The sequence below is a fragment of the Eubalaena glacialis genome, chromosome 17, assembly GCF_028564815.1.
Source record: "Eubalaena glacialis isolate mEubGla1 chromosome 17, mEubGla1.1.hap2.+ XY, whole genome shotgun sequence".
Taxonomy (NCBI): Eukaryota; Metazoa; Chordata; class Mammalia; order Artiodactyla; family Balaenidae; genus Eubalaena; species Eubalaena glacialis.
The window spans coordinates 74,096,860-74,116,476 of NC_083732.1; the positions used below are offsets into that span (position 1 = coordinate 74,096,860).

Genomic DNA, 19,617 nt, shown 5'->3' on the forward strand with positions numbered 1-19,617 from the left:
TGGGACACTGAGCTGCACCAGGCCAGGGATTCTGTCTGACTGGCTCCTGGCAGAAGTCCTTTGGCAGCTACATCTGAGCTATTGACACCAACACCCATGCACAGGTCCTGTCATCATCTGCTAAACCACTTAGCCTCCATCCCATCTTTGTGCCCCAGGGGGTCTGTTCAACCCAAAAGCATAACTTTGTGTTGAATGAAAGCTTGTGAGGGCTCAGGCTACCTTTCCAGGCCCATCAAGACACCGTGGGGAATCCCAAGCATAGCACCTAATATATTTACCATTTTCTTATCAAGTCCAGGTATGAACACGCCTTCTACATCTACATCCAAGTAATTAAGGGTAAAGGCTGAGATCAGAGTCCTCTGGCTGGTCACTAGAGATCTCTGTCCAGATGGAAATCAGTTAAGCATCCTTAAGAGCACGAGAGTACAACTAACCAATTACAGCCTCATCTAGCCATCCCTTCTCTTTCTGGTCCACAAGACAGTATGAGAAGCTTTACGAAAAGCCTGAGGATGTTCAGAGACACGGACCATCAACTTCTAGCCAAAGGAACCACCATCGCTCATCTGCACACAGGACACGGGAGCCAGGTCCTCCTCTCCCCAGCAGCAGCCACTCCCATCCACGGAACCCCTGGAGAAGGTCACTGAGATGATCCATAATATTTCTTAAGAAAAAGGTGAGGGGCTCCCCTGGTGGCTCAGTGGTTAAGAATCCGCCTGCCAATGCAGGGGACAGGGGTTCGAGCCCTGGTCCAGGAAGATCCCACATGCCTCGGAGCAACTAAGCCCGTGCGCCACAACTACTGAGCCCAAGTGCCACAACTACTGAAGCCTGCGTGCCCAGAGCCCGTGCTCCACAACAAGAGAAGCCACCGCAATGAGAAGCCCGCACACCGCAACGAAGAGTAGCCCCCCGCTGGCTGTAACTAGAGAAAGCCCGCGTGCAGCAACAAAAACCCAATGCAGCCAAAAATAAATAAATTAATTAAATAAATTAAAAAAGAAAAAGGTGAGGCACATTCACTGAAAACACGCCAGAATGGCAAAAGGCCTGCGCAGGGAGCCCCAAATCCTGAGTTCTAGCCACGGCCCTGGCAGTAAATTATGGGGGGTTAAGTCACTTGACCTCTCAGGCCAGTTTCTTATAATGATCAACAAAAAAAATGCATAATTCCATCACTGTTATTGAACACTGACATCACGGAACACTGAAAGAATGTTGGGAAGGAATAAGGAACACAAACTCCAGGGGCCCATCTCCTGGCTAGAATCCTAGCTCTCCCGTCTGCCATGGGACATCGGGCAGGTCCTCCGACCTCTGCCTGGGTAAGTCACCACTGCCCAGGGTTGGTGTGAGGAAGAAATGAAGTCAGACATCTAAAGGGCTCAGAGCAGTGCCAGGCACTCAGTAAGTGTTCAATAACCTTTGACAGGATTGATCCAAGCGTCTGCAGGCTCCCAGGGATCTCCTTCGGGATGCTGGGAGAGATGTTTAAAACTCTCAAGGTCAGATGGTCCACCCAGGCTGGGATCCCTCATTCTTACTCCTAAGTACAGTTCGGACTGTGCATCTCACTATGAGTTCACCATAGTTAAAGCAGACACAGAGCAAGGCAGTGGGACACACAGTGTCAATGTCTCTGCCGTTCCCAAGTACATGGCAGGTGGAGTACTTAAACCACAGATGAATGTGCCTGAAAACAGCTGCTCAAACCACTTTAAAAACTACTTATCTGCCCCCACTGGGAGCCTCATTCCAGTCTTTACCAAATTAGCAACAAAAGGAGGGTCCCCGCTCCAGTTAGGGGGTACAGCACCCAGCTCTCCGCCTACGAACACCCACTCAGCCAGAAGAAGGCTGCCAACCGCAGCTCTCTCCCCACTTGATGATATTTGACAGTCTCTCAAAGAGTGTCAGGCCCACCTGTTTTAGGCAATATATAATTTAATGGATTCTTTAAAAAAAAAAAAAAAGAACTTCTAAGAACAGAAGACAAAAACCTCCTTGTTGAGAAATTTTTTTTTAAGTGTATAAATGTTAAAATTTAAAGGCAAGGTGATGTTGGGTTGTTTCAGATTTTTTTTTTTAAAGTTTCTTTCAAAGAAAAACAAAAAGTTTCTACCCACCTGAAAGTTTTACTACAAAAATTCAAAAGCTTGGAGGAAGTGAGGAAGGAGGGAGAAGGCACTCGTAGGAAGATAAAAAGGTAATTGAGAGAAAAAGCGCTGGGTTGTTCTAGACGACAAGGCTGGGTAAAGGGGAGCAGACTCAAATTTCAGAAGAAATTTGCCAGTCGAGACACTGTATATGCTGAGAACCCTTTTAGAAAGCAAGTCAATGTGGTCCTTAATTTTCTAATCTGCACCGCCCACCAAGAAGTCCCAGAAAGCTGTCTCCTGAGGCTGTGTGTCTGGCGGGCTCTATTCACCATGCATCCCCAGAGCTATGAGAAAGCCTCAACACAGACCCCACTGCGGAGTTCACCCGAGAACACGGAAAGGTTTCACAGCTTTCCAGACATACCAAAGTCAATGAAAATAAGACTCCCACTGAGCGCCTGGGCTCTGCCAAGTCCAAAGTCACAGGTGAAGGGAAACAGGCTCTCCTCCCTCTGGAACCCCCTGAATTTCTTTGGAGAGGGGGGCAGGGAGGTTGTGAAGCCCTGGCAGTTTGTTGAGAATAGAACTCAGATCACACAGGGTTCTGGGAGAATGGAAGAGTTCCCCGTCAAAGCTGGTGTGCTTACAAGCACGTGGAGGACTCTCTGCATCAAGCTGCCTGACCGTCTCCACTTCCCTACAGGGAGAGAGATGGGGCTTCCCCGAAGACGGGCTCTAACTCTGCAGCCACCAGACGGGGCGCCCACCACACAGCCCCCGCTGAAGGCTGTTCTCTCTTCTAACCTCCAGGGGGATTCAGCAATCTGGAAAACTCCTACTCAGCCGTCACCACCCAGCTCAAATGTCACCTTTTGCAGAGTATCCTGGGACCCACCTGCTTCCCTCATATCATGCAGTTGGCCGTCTCTGAGCCTGAGTCTCCCCCGTTGAACTGTGGGCTCGAGGACAGAAAAATGGAGGGAGGGAGGAAGGAAAAGCATTTCTGATGAGAGGAACAAAGACAGGGAAGCAGAAACAGCACAAGTGGGCTCCTCCAAGGGACACTGGAGTGGCACATTTATGCTGGGAGAAGCAGGAGATGGAAGGACGGACAAGGGGACCATGGGCGGCCATCCAGGGCAAGATCCAGGGTTGAACTACAAACGGGGCCTTCATCCAGATGGCGAGTGACATAAATCCCAAACCAGCATGGTGACAAGAGAACCTGGCTACCACATCACATACCTGACGGCAGCCTGGTCCCTTGGGGAGTGGGGAGGAGAATGAAGTTATTCTCTCACTTCTGAGGGAAAAAGACCATCTGATCTCCGTCAACTCCCCAAGAGTTTGGTGGCCACCTAAGCAAATATGCAAGTGGGCTGCCCTGCCTAGCCTCAAGATTGAGCTCCAAGAACACCCCCGAGTTCCTGTCCTCTCCTCTGCTTTCCCCACAGCCAGACAGCTGGGCAGGCCACTTGCCTAACCCGAGTACAGGGCTCAGCCAGTGGTCATGCTGACTTGGGGCTCTGTTTTGCTTTGCTTTGTTTTGTATTAAACAGAGGCCTGGGATGGCATCCCACACACAGCGCAGAAGAATAAACTGCGTGTAACTCATCAGCCCGGCTGGTTAACGATGCTCCATAAATAATGCAGCAACTGCCTCTCCCAGCCCCGCCCGCTCTGACAGCAGAACCTCAGGGGACAGCTGAGGGAATTAGACACCAGTGCTGCCACTCGGGGAACAGAGAGGAGCCGGGAGCCTTGGTTAGAGAAGGGACCGTTTGAGAGGAGCCAGAGACTGGAGGGGACTCTCACGAGGAGGTAGAATTCGGCTCAGCTGAGAATGAAACAGGGACCAGCGCGGACAGGCTATAGGGAGTCGGGTTCCAGCTCAAAAGTTCCAGACAGAGGCTGGCTCACCAGTGGTTATGGCTGATGAGAATCCAAGTCTTGGATATATGACTGGACAGGTCATCTCCCAAGCCCTTCTTTTCACCTTGACAAGCATCACTGTCACCACCATCATCATTAAGCATCACCATGTTCTAAAGAGTTGCTAGATGCCCGATACATAGATCAGCGTTTCTCCAATGTTAACTTTCATATCCATCACCTGGGGATCTTGCAGAAATGCAGGTCCTGATTCCCTTGGTCTGAGATGGGGCCTGTGTGTTGCATGTTTGATCTGAGTAATGCCGAGGCTGCCGGTCCACAGACCACACTCGGAGGAGCACAGATTGATACACATGTTTACTACGTGTTCACAAAAACCCAGTGGGTCAGGTGCTGCTAATTATCTCACAGCTGAAGAAACCAAGGACCAGGAAGCTTGCATCCTATTGGTCTAGGCTGAAACTTGATCCTAAATCTGCCCGACTTTGTGGCCCAAGCGCTGCCCTGATTCTGTGACGTGCAAGCAGCAAGATGCACAGACCCAGCCTCCCGGCCCAGTCCCAGGGCTGCAGAAAGCCACTCAGTAGGCAGGCTGGGTCCTGCTTTATATTGGGTTCAGTAGGAGCCCAGACAAAGTAAAGTGGAGAGCAAGGGCTCCAAACACATAAACCCCGATTACAACCGCAAAGGCCCTGGACAAGCTGTAATGTCGACCTAGGAATGGTCAAGATTCTCAACCATGTGAAAAAGAAAACACAAAACAAAGAAAAGCTCTTTGTGCAAAAAACGTCTGATAGAAATGCACGGGAAATGTTCAGTCACCATCATTAGCGGTGTGATTATGGATAATTCTGTTAAGTCTTCAGGTTTCCTGTGGATACTAGAACTGATCTGCTTCTACCAGGAGGTCGGAGAGCCTGTCTGGAGCATCTCTATAGGCTGCTGCCACCAGCCCTGCCACCGGGTCCCTCCCCAGGGTGAGTGTGAGGAACACAGTCCATATCATCCCTCTCCTTCTTCTAGGGACACCCCTTAGTGACCTCAGGCTTCAGGGAAATGAAAAGCAAAGCTTCAAGAGGAAGTTTCTGACCAAAGCAGGAGTGCCTCTGGACTCCATGCTTCTTGAAGCACAAGGCAGGAATCTGCAGCTTCCAGAAGTGGGTGCCTGTCACAGCTTTGTCCCTAAAGCCATCTTTCCCCACCCCAACCTACAAGATGAAGGGCTCCCAAGATCCTCTGATGAAAGGCGCTGCGTAAGCCCATCCATCATAAAAACCATTCCTGCGCTTTTATTTTCTGATTGGGGCTTGCCTAATCCACTAATTACCCATGTCCATCAAGTGGATGGCAGCCACTCGGATAATCAGTGGTTGCCTCCTTGCACGCCCACCCTCACCCACCTACTCAAGCTCACCAGCAATAAATATGCCTGTGAAAAGGACCTTACGGCTCTGTGCACACTTCGTGGGCACTGCCACCTTCCACTAAACAGATTTCCCCTTCCACTGAACTCCACAAGCCCCAAATCCCAGCCGGGCTATTAGGAATGACACCCGGGTGGGTACCACGAAAAAGGGCTGTGTTTGTTACTTCTATAGTCACTGCCCTTTTTTAGTGTCTTTCCACTGAATGTCCTTCTCTTTGCCTGGATAGAGGGCCCTGATGGGCAGTCTAATCCAGTGTCTAAAAGGATCAGTGTGGTCTAGTGGGTGGAGTCAGGCTGCCCAACTTCAGATCTCCCCACTGGGGACCTAAGTGACTCAGTTATCCATTGCCGCTCTGTCTTCATCTGTAAATGATACCCACGGTAGTTCCCACCTCAAAGGATGGTAACGAGAGTAAGTGAAAGAATACGAGGGCAGAGAAAGATGACTAGCACTTAGAACTCCAGAAATGTCAGCAACTGCTAGTTTAATGAGTCAACACACAAGGCCAGCCACCCTGACTCGGACATTTAATGAGCACCTACTATGCACAGGCACCGGGTGGGGATTAAAACAGGCCAGAGTGTTGAGGAATGCTGCTGTGTAAGCCACCAATCCCAAAGCCTTCGGAGGGCGCCACACTCCAGATATAAAGCACTAGAAGGTGGGGTTGGTGCAAATTTCTGGAGGGGGGTGATTCCTCACCGAGGCCTTAAAGGACAAGAGGGAATTTTCTGGGCCAAGAGGAAGGAAAGAAAGAAGGACAGGAGGAAGCATTCCCTGCAGAAGAAAGAGAATTAGCAAAGGATAGGAAGTATAGAAGGCTACGCTATATTCAGACATGAGAGTCATTTTGTTCACCTGGAACACATTCCAGGAGGGTGTGATCTGGGGGGCGGGGACGGGGTGGGAAGAGCAGGGAGATCCTTCCTACTCACTTCATGAGCTGCAGAGGAGGCTCCTGGTGGCTCAGGGTGGCCCAAGAGCCACCCCCACTTCTACTTACTCATGGTTCACTCCCAGCACGACCTCCCAGAGACTCACCACTGGGGAATGTCTGCTAAACCTGCAGATGCCTGCGCCCCGCCCCAGATCTGCACAATCAGAATCTCTGGGGGTGGGGCCCAGGGGTCTGCATTTAACACATTCCCCAGGGGACACTCATGCTCTGATGGCTAAAATCACATACAGATTTGAGAATTATCGCTCTAGATGAGATGCCACATCCCTCTGAAGTCTTGGATGCTGTGGCCTCAGCAATTTCTCTGTCCTGATGTTCAGACCTTGCTCCTTCAGAAGTAATCGCTGGTGATAAGCACTTGCACATGGGAATGTGAACTGATACACATTTTCTGAAAGGCATTTGGCAATGGGTTTCAAGAGCCATGAAAGTATGTACCTTTGACCCAGGATAAATCCTTCTGGGGAAACCACCAGTGTAAATCAATGTGTAGCTACAAGGATATATTCACTGGAGTGCTGCTTATAATTAGTGAAAAACTGGACACAGCCTAATCACAAATCAGTATGTAACTGGCTCCCACCTCAGGGCCTTTGCACATGTTCTTCCCTTGTCTGGAACATTCATTATTTCTCTAATATCCACATACTTCATAAGCTGTTGCTCAAATGTCAAATGCTTCTCTGTGAGGCCTTCCCTATTTAAAAACTGCCACACTGGGCCTGCTTTATTTTTTCCCATTGCACATATCCTTCTAAAATATAACACAATTGACTTATTCAGTCTGTCTGTCCCAGACCCCCACCCCCTCTCCACTAGAATGTAAGTTCCAAGAGGGCAGAGATCTGTGTCCATTTTATTTACTGCTGTATCCCTAGCACTTAACACAGAACCTGGCACATGGCAGGTCCTCAAATATGTGTCAACTAAATGAATTAACTACAAACAAACAAAACAATGGACCACCACACAACCATTAAAACTGACCTGGCTTCTAATTACATGCACAGAAAGCACAAGTGAAAAGCTAAGTGGAAAAAGAAACTTCTGGCAGGGCACAGGCCACAAGAGCCTTCATCTAAAATGTGTGTCCATAACCCACTTTGGAATCAAGTGGTTATGGGTGACTTTTATTTTTTACTTACCTGAGGTTTTAGTTTTCCTTTCATTAACTTTCTATTACTTGCATAATCTTGGAGAAGTAATCCCTCATGAAATGCTCTCAAAACATTTGCTAATGCTTTATGCTAAATGTAGAGGAAAGCTCTCTCCTTGGTGATTTAATTAGGGTGTCCCTAATTAAGGCCAGCACAACATCAAAGAGGCCAGGTTCCAGGGGACCCTTGCTTCAGGTCTACTCCTGGTTGCAAGATGACCCCCGTCCCCCAGCAGCAGCTCAGAGCCTCCCAGTGCCCGGACGCCAAGGGCCTAGCCATCAGCTAGCTACTCCTGGCCCTGCTCCCCGCTACTTGCTTCCTATTGGGGTGCTTCATCCAATTATCCAGGCCCCAGATCACATCCTGCTGGAGAGCTGGCTTTGAAGGTTCAGTAAACAATCACTTCAAAACAAAGAGGGACCATTAAACCAAACTCAAAGACTTCCTTAATGGCCTCCTGCTCAGCTGCCAGAGCTGCCGGCCGGGCTGGGACAAGCCGGGCCTCAGAAGCGAAACTGAGGTCTCCCTGTGAACTAATCTCGAAGCTTTCCAGCCTCCTACTGCACACAGCCCCCTTTCCTGAGGTGCAATCCTGTGGGTTGCAGAGCCATTACTGGGGCGACCCTGACAGAGGGGGTTTCTCCAGCAAAACAAACATGTGTCATGTGGTTGTCACCTCGGACAACTGTGTCAGACCCTTGGGAACCACACCCCGCCTGCCCCCCACATACTCTCCTCTGCTGACGAATCAGCGGCCCCCAGCTGAGTCCACCGCCCAACAACTTCATGTCGCTGGCTGGTCCAACTCCTCTTGAAATAAAGGGAGGCCTCCTGAGCCTCCTGAAGCAGCTCAGAGGACAGCCTAGATTTTTCTTGCTTTTTCTGGCTCATCCTGAGTCCTAAAGCTATAGGTAGAATAATCTTCAAAGCAATTGATAACATACACCCATTATGGAATCTGAAAAGGAAATCCTAAAATGCTGTGAGACACAGCTCAGCACCGTGGATTAAGGGCACAGACTCTGGAGCCAGACTACCTGGGCTCAACTCCCAGTTGTACCTCTCGATAGTTGTAAGATGGGGGCAAATGGCTTAACCGTTCTGCACCTCAGTTTCCCCATCTGTAAAATGGGAATTATAGCAGTAAGTCCCTCACTGATAGATGGACTAGTATTGAATAACTACCTCATTGGGTTGTTGGGAGGATTAAGAGTCTTTGTAAAGCACTAGAATAGTGCCTGGTTGTACCATAAAAATGCTTGTTAAATAAGTAAAATAAAACTCAGGTCTCAGCTTGGGGGTCACCTGTATCAAAAGCCTCCCCCTGATTCTGTCCTCCTACTCCAAATGAGAATCAGAGGGTTTCCCCAGGCCCCCCTCAAAATCTTGTGCTGACATCTCTCATGGCACAGATCACACTGATTTCTAGTTACTTGTCTGTTCCTCCTCTAGACTAAACAATTTTCGGGCAAGGTCATAGGTGTATCTCTAACCCCCAGCAGTGCCTGGCACAGAGCAGTCATCATATTTGTTGAATATGTGTACTGTGTTCTCTCAAATTATTTACACGCTGAAAGCTGAAAAGCATTTCACTCTTGTCTTTATTGCATCATCAAAGCGAAGATATAGGTTTCTTATATTTTCTGAAACATCTGAGTGCCGCTGTCAGCAGGGTACTCTGCTGGAAATTACTAGGGTGGCTCAGATAGATACATAACAGAGTTTTATTCAGCATTCATTTTGTGCTAAGCCCTTTACATATATTTTCTCTTTTAATCCTCCACAACTTTAACAGGAGAGTATTACTCTACCCATTTTAAAGGTAAGAAAATTAAGTCTCAAGGAACAAGAGTAACTTGCCCAGAGTAATAGAGCTAGGAAGTGGCAGAGCCAGGCTTCAAAGCCCAAGGGCAACCACTTAAGGTAGAATGTAATAAGTACTAGGTAGAATCAACATGAACTTGGAAAAATGCCCAAGGGCATCTGACCTGGTAGGCAGAGGAGGGTACAGAAATGAGGTAACTTTCTGGTGAGGCCTTGAAGGATGAGAAAGATTTCAATAATGCCAAAAACGGCAGAGAAGCTCTTCCAAGCGGGACAAACAGCAAGAATGAGTAGCACAGGATGTGTTCAAAGAAGCCAGGGAATCCAGGCTGGGAGACACTGGGCACAGACCAGGCCACTCTGCTGGGCCAAGTCACAGGTGGCCCCCAAGGCCTGGCTAAGACAGGTGGGCCATATTCAGCAAGTAGGCAGGTAGGAAGAACCCAAATATGGCCAAGTCTTGGGAAGGGACAGAAGCCAGTACGAAGCTGCTGCTAAAAGGCAGACTAGAGGCAAATGAGGCACTTCTCCTGGTAGTCACTCCAGAAAAAGAAGGGGTGACTCAAACAAGGTGAACAGAAAAAGATGGCCCTTATGAAGCAACTCAGTCTCCCCATACACTGGTGTAAACATCTCTAAAAGGTTTTTTTTTTTTACGCATTAAATTAAAGGCCCTGAGGACCTCAGCCAGGTACCCAGCCCTTCCCTGCCTTTATATACAGACAGAGGGTTTGCAAATAGAGAAATGCCAATAGGCCCCGCTGAGCCAGATGAGGTTATAATGAACTCAGCAGTGATTTACTTAGCAAGAAAAAAAAAAACTCAACTTCTCCATTTCCTGCAACTTCACTGCAAGCTCTAAATACAGCTCAGTAAAGGGTGGGGTCGTGTTTGCCCTAAGAAGTGGTGGAGATAATTACTGATTTCAAAACTTCAGAATACTTCATTCCCAAATCTGCAAGACAGAAGAACAACAGCAGCTAACATGTGAGTGCATGTATGCCAGGCACTGTGCGGAAACCCTTTACAAGTACCATCTCATTTCAGAATCCCCCCAACAACCCTATAAGATGGGTACTTTATGAGACCAATTTTACAGAAAAGGAAAATGAGGCTCAGAGAGATGAAGAAATTTGCCCACAGGATTTAAAACCAGACCTCTCTGACTCCAAGCTCAGCACTAGCTCCAGAATTTCTACAGGCGGGGTTTAGGGGCAGTGATGTGGCCAGGAAGAAATAGAATGTGGGCAGGAAGCTGTGTTGCCGAGCAAGCACACTGTTTTTACTTAGGTGGTATGTTATAGATCTGCACTGTCCAATATGGTAGCCACTAGTCACATATGACTATTTAAACTTAAACAAATTACAAGTAAATAAAATTTAAAAATCAGTTCCTCGGTTGCACTAGCCGCACTTCAAGTGCTCAAAAGTCACATGTGGCTAGTGGCTAATGTATCTGACAATTTCCATGACTGTAGAAAATCATGTTGGACAGGACTATTACAGATCAACTAAAAACAGCCAAGGATTCTAAAGATGCTTTTTCTGTTGTTGTTTTCCAATTTGTTCACTTTAATGTTGTTTCACTATAAATTTATTCTTATTTTTATTAACTGTAGTAAATACACATAAAATTTACCACCCTGAAGCCCAGCAGTGTTAAGCATATTCTCATTGCTGTGTGACCATGTAAAGATGCTTTTACTCAGACTTAGGCAAGATCGAGAAAACACGTTGAGGGTGCTTAAACTGTGTATAGCTGGGGGTGCTTTTAAAAATCCTAATGTCCAGGATGTACTCCAGAAGCACTGAATCAGACCCTCTGAGGAATAGGGTCCAGGCATCAGTGTCTTATGGCTCCCAGGGAATCCAATGTGCTCATCCCTGTGACCATGCCCATTCTACCAAAATGGGAACACCTGCCCAGAACTGCCTCTTCCTCCTCCAGCCAGACCCACTCCTCTGGGACCCTGGAGACCCCTGTCTGTGGGAGGTGGCAGGGAAGGGAGGCCCAGGCAAAAGCTGCCGTCCACCAAACCCGTCATCCACCTCCAAGATTCGGGAGGCCGCTGGTGCTGACCAAGCTAATACTTTCACTGCTGTCCAAATTCTTCGAGGGGAAGAAAGCAAATAAAAAGACACACAGCTCAAAAGGCACCCCATTGATTTTTTTTCTCCACCCACTTAAACTAGACAGGAAAAGAAAAACCACTTAGAAACTATGACCAAGGTCGTATATGCCAAGAAATCAGCACAGAAAGGAGGTTTTTTGGCAATTCCATCAACTTCCCGAAACACAGTCTTGCAATGGCTCGATCGACTCAACCCAACTCGAGGGTGACCGGGAAATAATTAAATACGGAAAGCCCTTTTACAAGAGTGTTCCAGGGCTGGACACAAAATGAGTTCAAGGCAAGGAGTTCTCTTTAAGGAGTCACTGAACTCCGGGTGAACTTATTTAATTCATATAATTAGGGGGACAGATGGGCATAGTCACCCAACCTTAGGGACCAATGGGCTCCCCAGATATATAAAGGCAGCCCTCTGGCCAGTCACAGAGAAGACTGCAGGTGCTTTGTATGGGGACAAGGACAGAAGCCAAGGATGGAAGTGACTTTCCTCTCTGCGCACCCAGGGGAAGGAGAGGAGAGGGGAAAGGCAGGTTGTCTGTCAGAGAAGATTGGTAAGTGGGAGAAGGAAGGAAGCCACAATATGTCGATACATCACAAATTAAACCATTTCCACAAAAGTGACAGCCAGATGGGAGCTGCGCACCACCCCCACCCCCAGAGTTCTCCCAGCATCTCAGCTCAGGCTCACACCTCCAGGCTGCAGGCACAGAGATGTGACCTTGATTCCTTCCTTGGGCCTCCTGCAAGACTCAGGCAAGTGAAATGCTGTGGAAATAAATCCACAGCCCCCTCTCTACCTTAGGCATGCTCTAAAGAGCTCCAGCTTTAAGGTCAAATAAACCAAGGTCTGAATGCCAGCCCACCTCACCACGGCATTAAACGAATTACCGACTCTCTTCAAGCCTCAGTGTTCTCATCTGTAAAGTGGGGATGATGGTGAGGATGACGGGAAATCCTGGCACACAGTAGATTCTCACCGAGTCCCTTGCTGCCCCCTGTTCACTACATGCAATGATTACAGAGCACCTACCACGGACCAGGTGGCACCAAGAGCATCTTAAATTGGGAAGCGGCAGACGACACAGCCCCATGCCAAGGTCTTCCCTAGGCTAAGAGGGGGGAAACATTAATAATGCGTGGGCTGCTCTGGAATCTACGCCGGGTGGATTTTGGTTTTGCTTTTGGAGGGGGGTTGTATATGCGTATGTGTGTGTGTGTGTGTGTGTGTCACGGGTGCACACGCGTGCGCGCGCGTGACACACACTCAGATGCAACCTTCTGCAGTCTCCAGCTCATTCGAGGGAGAACCTTGGCAGTCAAATACAATGGGCTTCCTCAATGCTCATCCAATTAATTTATTCCATTTGTCTCTCTGGTTTGCTACTTAATAAGGCCCAATCGGCAGTGCAATCTGCAAATCTGAGTTAAACGGCTTCAGACATCAGTCAGTTCCGTTTCAGGAGTCCCAAATGCATATTGTCTGCTGTCCTAGGCAGCTGAATCTGTCCTTTGGCTTTTGTTTGGTTCAAGAGCTATTTCTTTGTTTTTGCAAAGGTATGGGTTTTGCAAAGGTGTGGGTTTTAGGGGAAAGTGTCCTGAAGGCAGTTCCAAGAAGTAATGGCAAACTCAAAATGATCTCATTTTTCCATACCCGATCTGAACATCTAAATGGTCTTGCTACAGAAGGAATCTGGCCAGCTCTCGACCGTCCCTAGGAAGATGGAAAAAGCCTAGATGAAAATTACAGATAAAGCACCTAATGGATCAATAGTTTCAACCTTTTCACCCTCCAAGCGTTTTAACAACTTCAAGTGAGCTGGCCAAATTGACAGACATTGTTTTAACTTTTTCCTTTTCCCTCCCTCAAGAGGCAAAAGAGTTCGAAGGCCAAGAGGTCAGCAGCAGAGTATGGGTGGGACATACTTGTACTAAAAAATTGTTCACTGTTTCTCTGAAATTCAAATTTAACTGGGAATCCTGTATCTTGGCTTGCTGATATCAGGCTCGGTGCTTGCAATGTCACTGATGCTCAATCAGTACTGTAGAATTATGAGTTCACGTTACTCTCATAAAGAACTAAGTGATAGCTGAACCGGGCAAAATTCAAACTCAGCCTACCTTCCATGCAAACCGTGACTAGGAATGACCTTCTCTCTCCATCTGGGGCATTACCAACTAGGATCTCAGAACGTAAACGTTCACAGCATCAAACAACAAGTTCTAAACAATTTGGTTAAATATGACGTACAAGGGATTTTCCCCACAGAGACACTCAAGCCAAGACCAAAAAAAAATGACTTCTTCCCAAACCTCGACAACAAGATTTGCACCTAAAAGCCCCCAAAGATTGATCTACAGAGAATAGGCCCTAAATCTCTGAACAGGCACCATTCTGGGCAGTTCCCGGCTGCTGGTTTTATGACATCTTCACTTCTCCTTCTTCTCCCACAGGCCTAAACTGAGGAAGCTGTAAAAGCCTGGACAAACACAGCCATTTGCTAAGAGAAAAGGCAACATGGGGCCCATCTGTACTTTACAAGGACTTTGCTTGTCTACCTTTGTGTGTCACCGTTTACAGAGCAGCCCGCCTCCCTCAGAGCACCTGGCCACTGGCGGAGGCCATGGCTGGGTTTTCACTATCTTCCTAGAGAAAACACTTTTTTTTTTTGAAAAGTCAAAAGGAAGGCCTGCAGGGGCTGACCGATGCCCCTCCCCAGGCTGGACTACCAGCCCTTCCTGCCATATTGAATTGAACTGGACAAGCAACTCTCCAAGGGCAGCCCTTGTGGATCTTTGGCTCCTCACAGCCCAGCAAAAGGCCTTCCACACAGCAGGCCCTCAATAAACACCGAGGAAGTGAACCTCTTTTCTGACAGGAACCCCAAAGCCAAAGCAAAACAGGAGAGGTGAAAAAAAAACCCTGAAATCATTATCCAGTGCTGGATCCACTGCCCACATTCTTGATCTTGTGATAAGTAAGGAAAAATATCGTGACATGTCTTTGAACCACAAAAGATTTCCATGGAATTCAAGAAGTCCCTTCAGCACGTCTAATTTTAGGCAGAACTTAAGAGAGAGGATATTGGTGGCAAACAGAGGTGGGGGGAAGTGGAGGAAAACTGAACAAGGCCCCTATTCTGCTCGGCACAGGTGCTGGTAACAGGACACCCCTGCCTAAAGTGAGATGTGGGGTGGAGAATTCAAGGTGTGCTTGGGTATTTTTTTCACTCCCAGTCACATTATACAACCCTGAACACATTCTCCAACCTAGTACAAAGTTCTCCCTGCATCAGGCCCAATGCAGCTCCTGACATGCCGATTCTTGAGCAACAAGGCTGAGGAAAATATTTGATTTTAGCGTCCAACTTTTTTTTTTTAAACTAAGTTAGTTATTAAAAGAAGACAGACATCTACAGGCTGAGCTACCCTCAAGTTTGGCCAGGGTCTTCTGGTCTTAAAAGCTCTCCAAACATCACTGAATTCTACATGCTGCTTCAATTACTTAACTAAAAAAATTTAAAAATACAAATATCAAATCAGCATGTTGTACACCTGAAACTAATGTTATATATTAATTACAGCTCAAGTTTTAAAAAAGAAAAAGTAATGGCACAAATCTGCTGTTTGAAGCATTAGCCTGTCTTTCCCAGGACTTGGAGAGAAATTCCAAAAAGATTCCAGGATCTCCTTAATGCAGTCAACAGTGCTTAAACATCAGAAGTCAGTCATCTGGGCTTCCACAGTCACTTCCAAGCTACTGTCCCCTAAACAAACTGGCGATGGGCCCTTGCCTCCAGCCACATGAATCCCTAGTCTCCCCTTCCCTTTGGGACCAGCTCACTCCAGACAACCTGATTTATGTGGATGGCGGAAGGGCAGCCAGTAAGCGATTTTGCACACCACCATTCATTAGTGACCACCAGAGTAGGATGGAAGAAAGGAAAAAACCACAGGGTTTCCCCTCATCAAGGAATCAATAAGTTATTTAACAGCTGCTGCAGGATCCCAAAGGAAGAAAAGTGAGGGTTTCTTCACTGCACCCGACCCCTTGAAAAGGATAAAACACACACCCTGACAGCCCAGGACTTAGCCAGATGAAAGATCATTAGAAGAATGCAGAAAGAATCCTCTCCAGCTTTTCCATGTCTTGAGGTTCTTTGGTTTGGGAAGATGGATGGTGCTAGGCCTTGAAATTACTCCATTTTTTGCTGTTTTCTTTTTTTTTTTTTTTTTCTCCAAAGAGTAAATTGACTCCCTTCCTGTGCTGCTGTACATTTTGGAGAATCAAATGCTACTTTTAAAAAAAAACGTTTTCCTTACCCTTTCTCCCCCCCCCACCAACAACACTTCTGAGCAAATAACCTAAAAATATTCCCAAGATGGCATTCCAAATGGGTTTCCAACATTTACATGTGTCCTTCATAGCAAACAGAAAGGGAACCAAAGGCGTCATAAACTTATCATGGGAGTTCAAGGAAGTGAAAAGGAGGATAAGCAGGTCCTTAGAAAGACAGCCCATTTCAGATATTAAAAATTGACTTTCGTTGCTGGCAACTCCATGCATAAGCATACTATACACTGCTTATCCTATATGCCCAAATTTTAAAATTCCCTTTTAAAATGTCACTGCCATCTACTCCACGAAGAAGCCTTTTAAAAAGAAAACTCCATGAAAACACTGTCTTAGGCATAAACAATCTTGGAAATTAGACACCCCCCCCTGTCTTTTTCCTTCTTATCTCTCTATTTCCCAAAAGTCTGAAATTCTGCAGACCCCAAGGCATGTTTTCATCTTCCACTCCACTTCGCTTTAAAAATCTTTGACTGCCAAAACAAAATAAACCTTTAAAATAAATGTCTTCCCAACAGGATGTCGAACAAACCCAACTCAATTCAAAGGGAAAGAACTCAGGAACCACAAACTATAGATCCAGCACTAAAAGGGCATTAAATAAGTATTTTTAACTGGAATCTTGGGGAGGGAGAAGCATGCCACCTTAGCACCCACAAATGCCTCCGGCAGAAAGTGCTGCAGGACAGTCCCAGGATGGCAGGTAGCAAGCATTAGGGCCTACCTTCAAGTGAGTTACTTTCTGAAGGGCTTTGGGTTCAAACCTGTAAATTGGAAGAACTGAGCCTAGATTCTGGATTAAGGAACAAAGAGCGAGGAAAAAACTCCAGATGTGAACACTCTGGGACTGCAGTGGGCCGATGGGTTAAGTCACTGGGTTCTTGTTTCTACAGAGGGACTGGAAACATCCATTTCTCCCCTCCAAAAAAACACAAGCAGCTCTCCCAACCCATCTCGAATTCTTCCCCTGGTGATCAGAATACACGTGTGCCTCAAACCAAATCCTGTTTGATTATAAGGCCTATAGAATTTCAGTTAACAAGAAATACCCCAGAGTCTACAGAGGGAACACCAAGCTTTGTCTCAAAAGAGCACTTCAATTATTCAATGTGGATTGGGGGCAAAGGAATGAAAGGGCTGTCTTTGAACAGGGAATAATCCATCTAATTCCAAGGGGTTGGATTAGAGGCATTCCTGGGCAAGCAGGGTCCCGCTGAAGATAAGGCTACACGAATGTCAATTTCTGACAAAAGGCACAGGCTCTGGATAAGGATTTCAAAATGGAAAAGACCAGGACGGAGGCACCTTGGAAAAAGTTCACCCCGGGTGAGGTGGCAGTTGGTTCTAAGAGGGGGAAACAGGCCATGACAGCTGAGCATTCCTTCCCAAAGTCCATCTCCGAGGCCGAACCCTCTCCGAACCTTACACTTCAACAGACAAAAGCTCCTGCAGGCGCCGAGGCAGCGGCTGAAGAGGGGCTGTCCACACCCACTCGCTGCACAGCTTTCCAAACCTGCCCACTCGTTTTGGAAGCCGAGCTTTCAATTAAACACCACCTCCCCGGATCTGTTGAGGCAAACTGGGGCTGGGCTACAGCCAAAGAGAAGCTCCCTAAATACACATGAAAAAAAATCCCCCCACCGCCCCCAATTCCCACCTCCAGCCAGCTCGCTCGTATACATTTCCTTTGGATTAGTAACACAGGGCCCTGGTCTATCTCTGTGCACAGAAAATCCACATCCAAGGATCAGGTTCTCCCCAGTCCCACCCTTGCAGGAAAATGCCAGGGTGTTGTTCCCCGCCCCCATCACACACACGGGCGCCCGCGCGCGGGCGGACACACACACAGAGTCTCCACAATCCTTCCAAGAGAAAACCTGGAGTCTGTCTGTGTTGGGTGGCTAGGGGATACAGTTGTTTAAGGTGCCCCAGTCTGGACCTCAGGCTGGGAGCCTCAGCCAGGGGAAGTGGGGTCCCCGCAAAACTGCTCTGGGAACTTCTGCTCCGCGCCCCGGGGGAGGGCCGAGGGGAGGCACGCACGCCTTCGCCAGCTTTGGAAGAGCCTAATTAATACCTAATTTGCTCAGATCTCCCCCAGGTGGACCTGAAAGCCAACAAGGGAGAGGGAGGTCCCTCCCAGTCTCTCGGGCCGGGGGGCTCCTTCCCACGGCTGGGAAGAGCCCCCGCCCTGTACCCCAGAGAATCAGGTGTCCGCCCAGGCATCCAGCCTCCGCGGGTCGCGGACACTCCGTCCAGCGACAGACAATGGAAAACTTGGAGCCGGGGCCCTGGGCCCCCAGGGAAACGAGATGGTGCCGTCCCCTGGGACAATGAGCGGGGAGAGGTCAGGAGGCATCATATACCCCCAGAAAAGCCGCCCGCCCGGTGACCCAGCAGAGCCCGGAGCGGCGCCCCGGTGAGCAGGTGACACCCGGGCCGGAGCGCTGCCGCAGGTGGCCGGAGGCCACGGCGCAGGCAAGGGCCGGGCGGCTGGCCCAGGGCGGAGGCGAAGCCCCGCGGCGAGGTCAGTGCGCGGCGGCCGCCGCCGCAGCCGCGCCCCCAGCGTCCTACCTTCATGTCGCTGATGATGGTCTGGAAGAGGCCTCCGAGCGCGCTGCATTCCTTCTCAATCACAGCCTCCATTTTCCCGGCGTCGTCAGGGACAGGACACACACTCGGGGCTGCCTGGACTGTGCGCGGGGCCGAGGATCGCTCACCCCGGGAGGAATTTCAGCCTCCGAGCGACCCGCCGCCGACTCGCAGCCTCTTCTCCAAAGAGGACGAAATGCCCGAGAATCGACTGTTCTCTGCCCAAAATAAGAATAATAATTTAAAAAGCCAAACCGCTCCGTAGGGCGCCTACATGCAGCGCTCAGCTCCTGGCCTTAAAAATGCCCGGAGAAGACTGACAATCAGGCCACCACTGGTGCCGACGACAGAAACTGCAAAGCCCATCTTGAAGCAGAGAAAACCACCCGCTGACCCAGGGCCAGCGCCATTTAAAAATGCAAGATTTTCTAATTTAATAAATGTCTTTGAAATTAAACAAACAAACAAAAAAATCGCCCAACAGCAGAGCGGGTCTGCTCGCCGAGCCCGGATCTGTTGCTCGCAGCCGCGGCCGCCGCCTCCTTTTCAGTCCTGCGAGCCCGGCCCCGGCGCTCGCTCCTGCTCGGCTCCCGGGGACGTTCGCGGGGGCGCACGCGCGCTCGCGGCAGTGCGTCCGCCGCGGAGGCGCGGGGATGGCGCGCGCCCGGGCCCGTGCGTCCGCCGCACGCGGGCGGGGCTGGAAGCGCGTGCCCGCGAGGCGCGTGGGGCGCCGGCTGCAGAGAGGAGCAGGGAGGCACGCGGGCGGTGCGGGGAGGACCCAACCCCCGCGCGAGCCTCCTCCGCGAGCACCCCCCACCTCGGCCGCGGGTCGCTGAGCCGAGAGGGCGTGTCAGCACGCGGCTAGGCGAGTGCCCACCCCACAATGGCTGCGACAGCCCAGCGCGAAGGGTGCAGCCGCCGACCCCCGGGACTCGCACGGTGGCACGCTTAGAGCAGTACCTCGCAACTAGGGAGCGCTCGGTAGGGCGGGAAAACTGCCGCTGCTGCCGCTACTACTGCAGGCTTCTGAGAAGAGGCCCGTTCTCTGATATCAGGACTGCAGCGCCGAGTCACGATTGCAAACAGCCAAATACGTAATTAAGGAGAGTTCGGCGACGTATCCCGCAGCGGGATGCCGAGTTCAATAAAGTTGCAGGATGCTGGGAAAGTGGATTGAT

At 49.1% G+C, this 19,617-nt stretch overlaps 1 protein-coding gene across 4 annotated transcripts in view; it reads right to left on the reverse strand.

Annotated features, from left to right (window-relative positions):
- Positions 1–19,041, reverse strand: part of MTSS1 (MTSS I-BAR domain containing 1) — a 165,724-nt gene extending 146,683 nt beyond the window's left edge. For 2 of the 4 annotated variants that reach the window (XM_061172213.1, XM_061172215.1), the window contains exon 1: positions 18,422–19,041. In XM_061172213.1, coding sequence (XP_061028196.1) covers positions 18,422–18,493 — 72 coding nt within the window. In that variant the 5' untranslated portion in view covers positions 18,494–19,041. The remainder of the gene's footprint in view (positions 1–18,421) is intronic. The other 2 variants (XM_061172214.1, XM_061172212.1) reach the window with 1 other exon arrangement.
- Between the last annotated feature and the right edge of the window lie 576 nt (positions 19,042–19,617).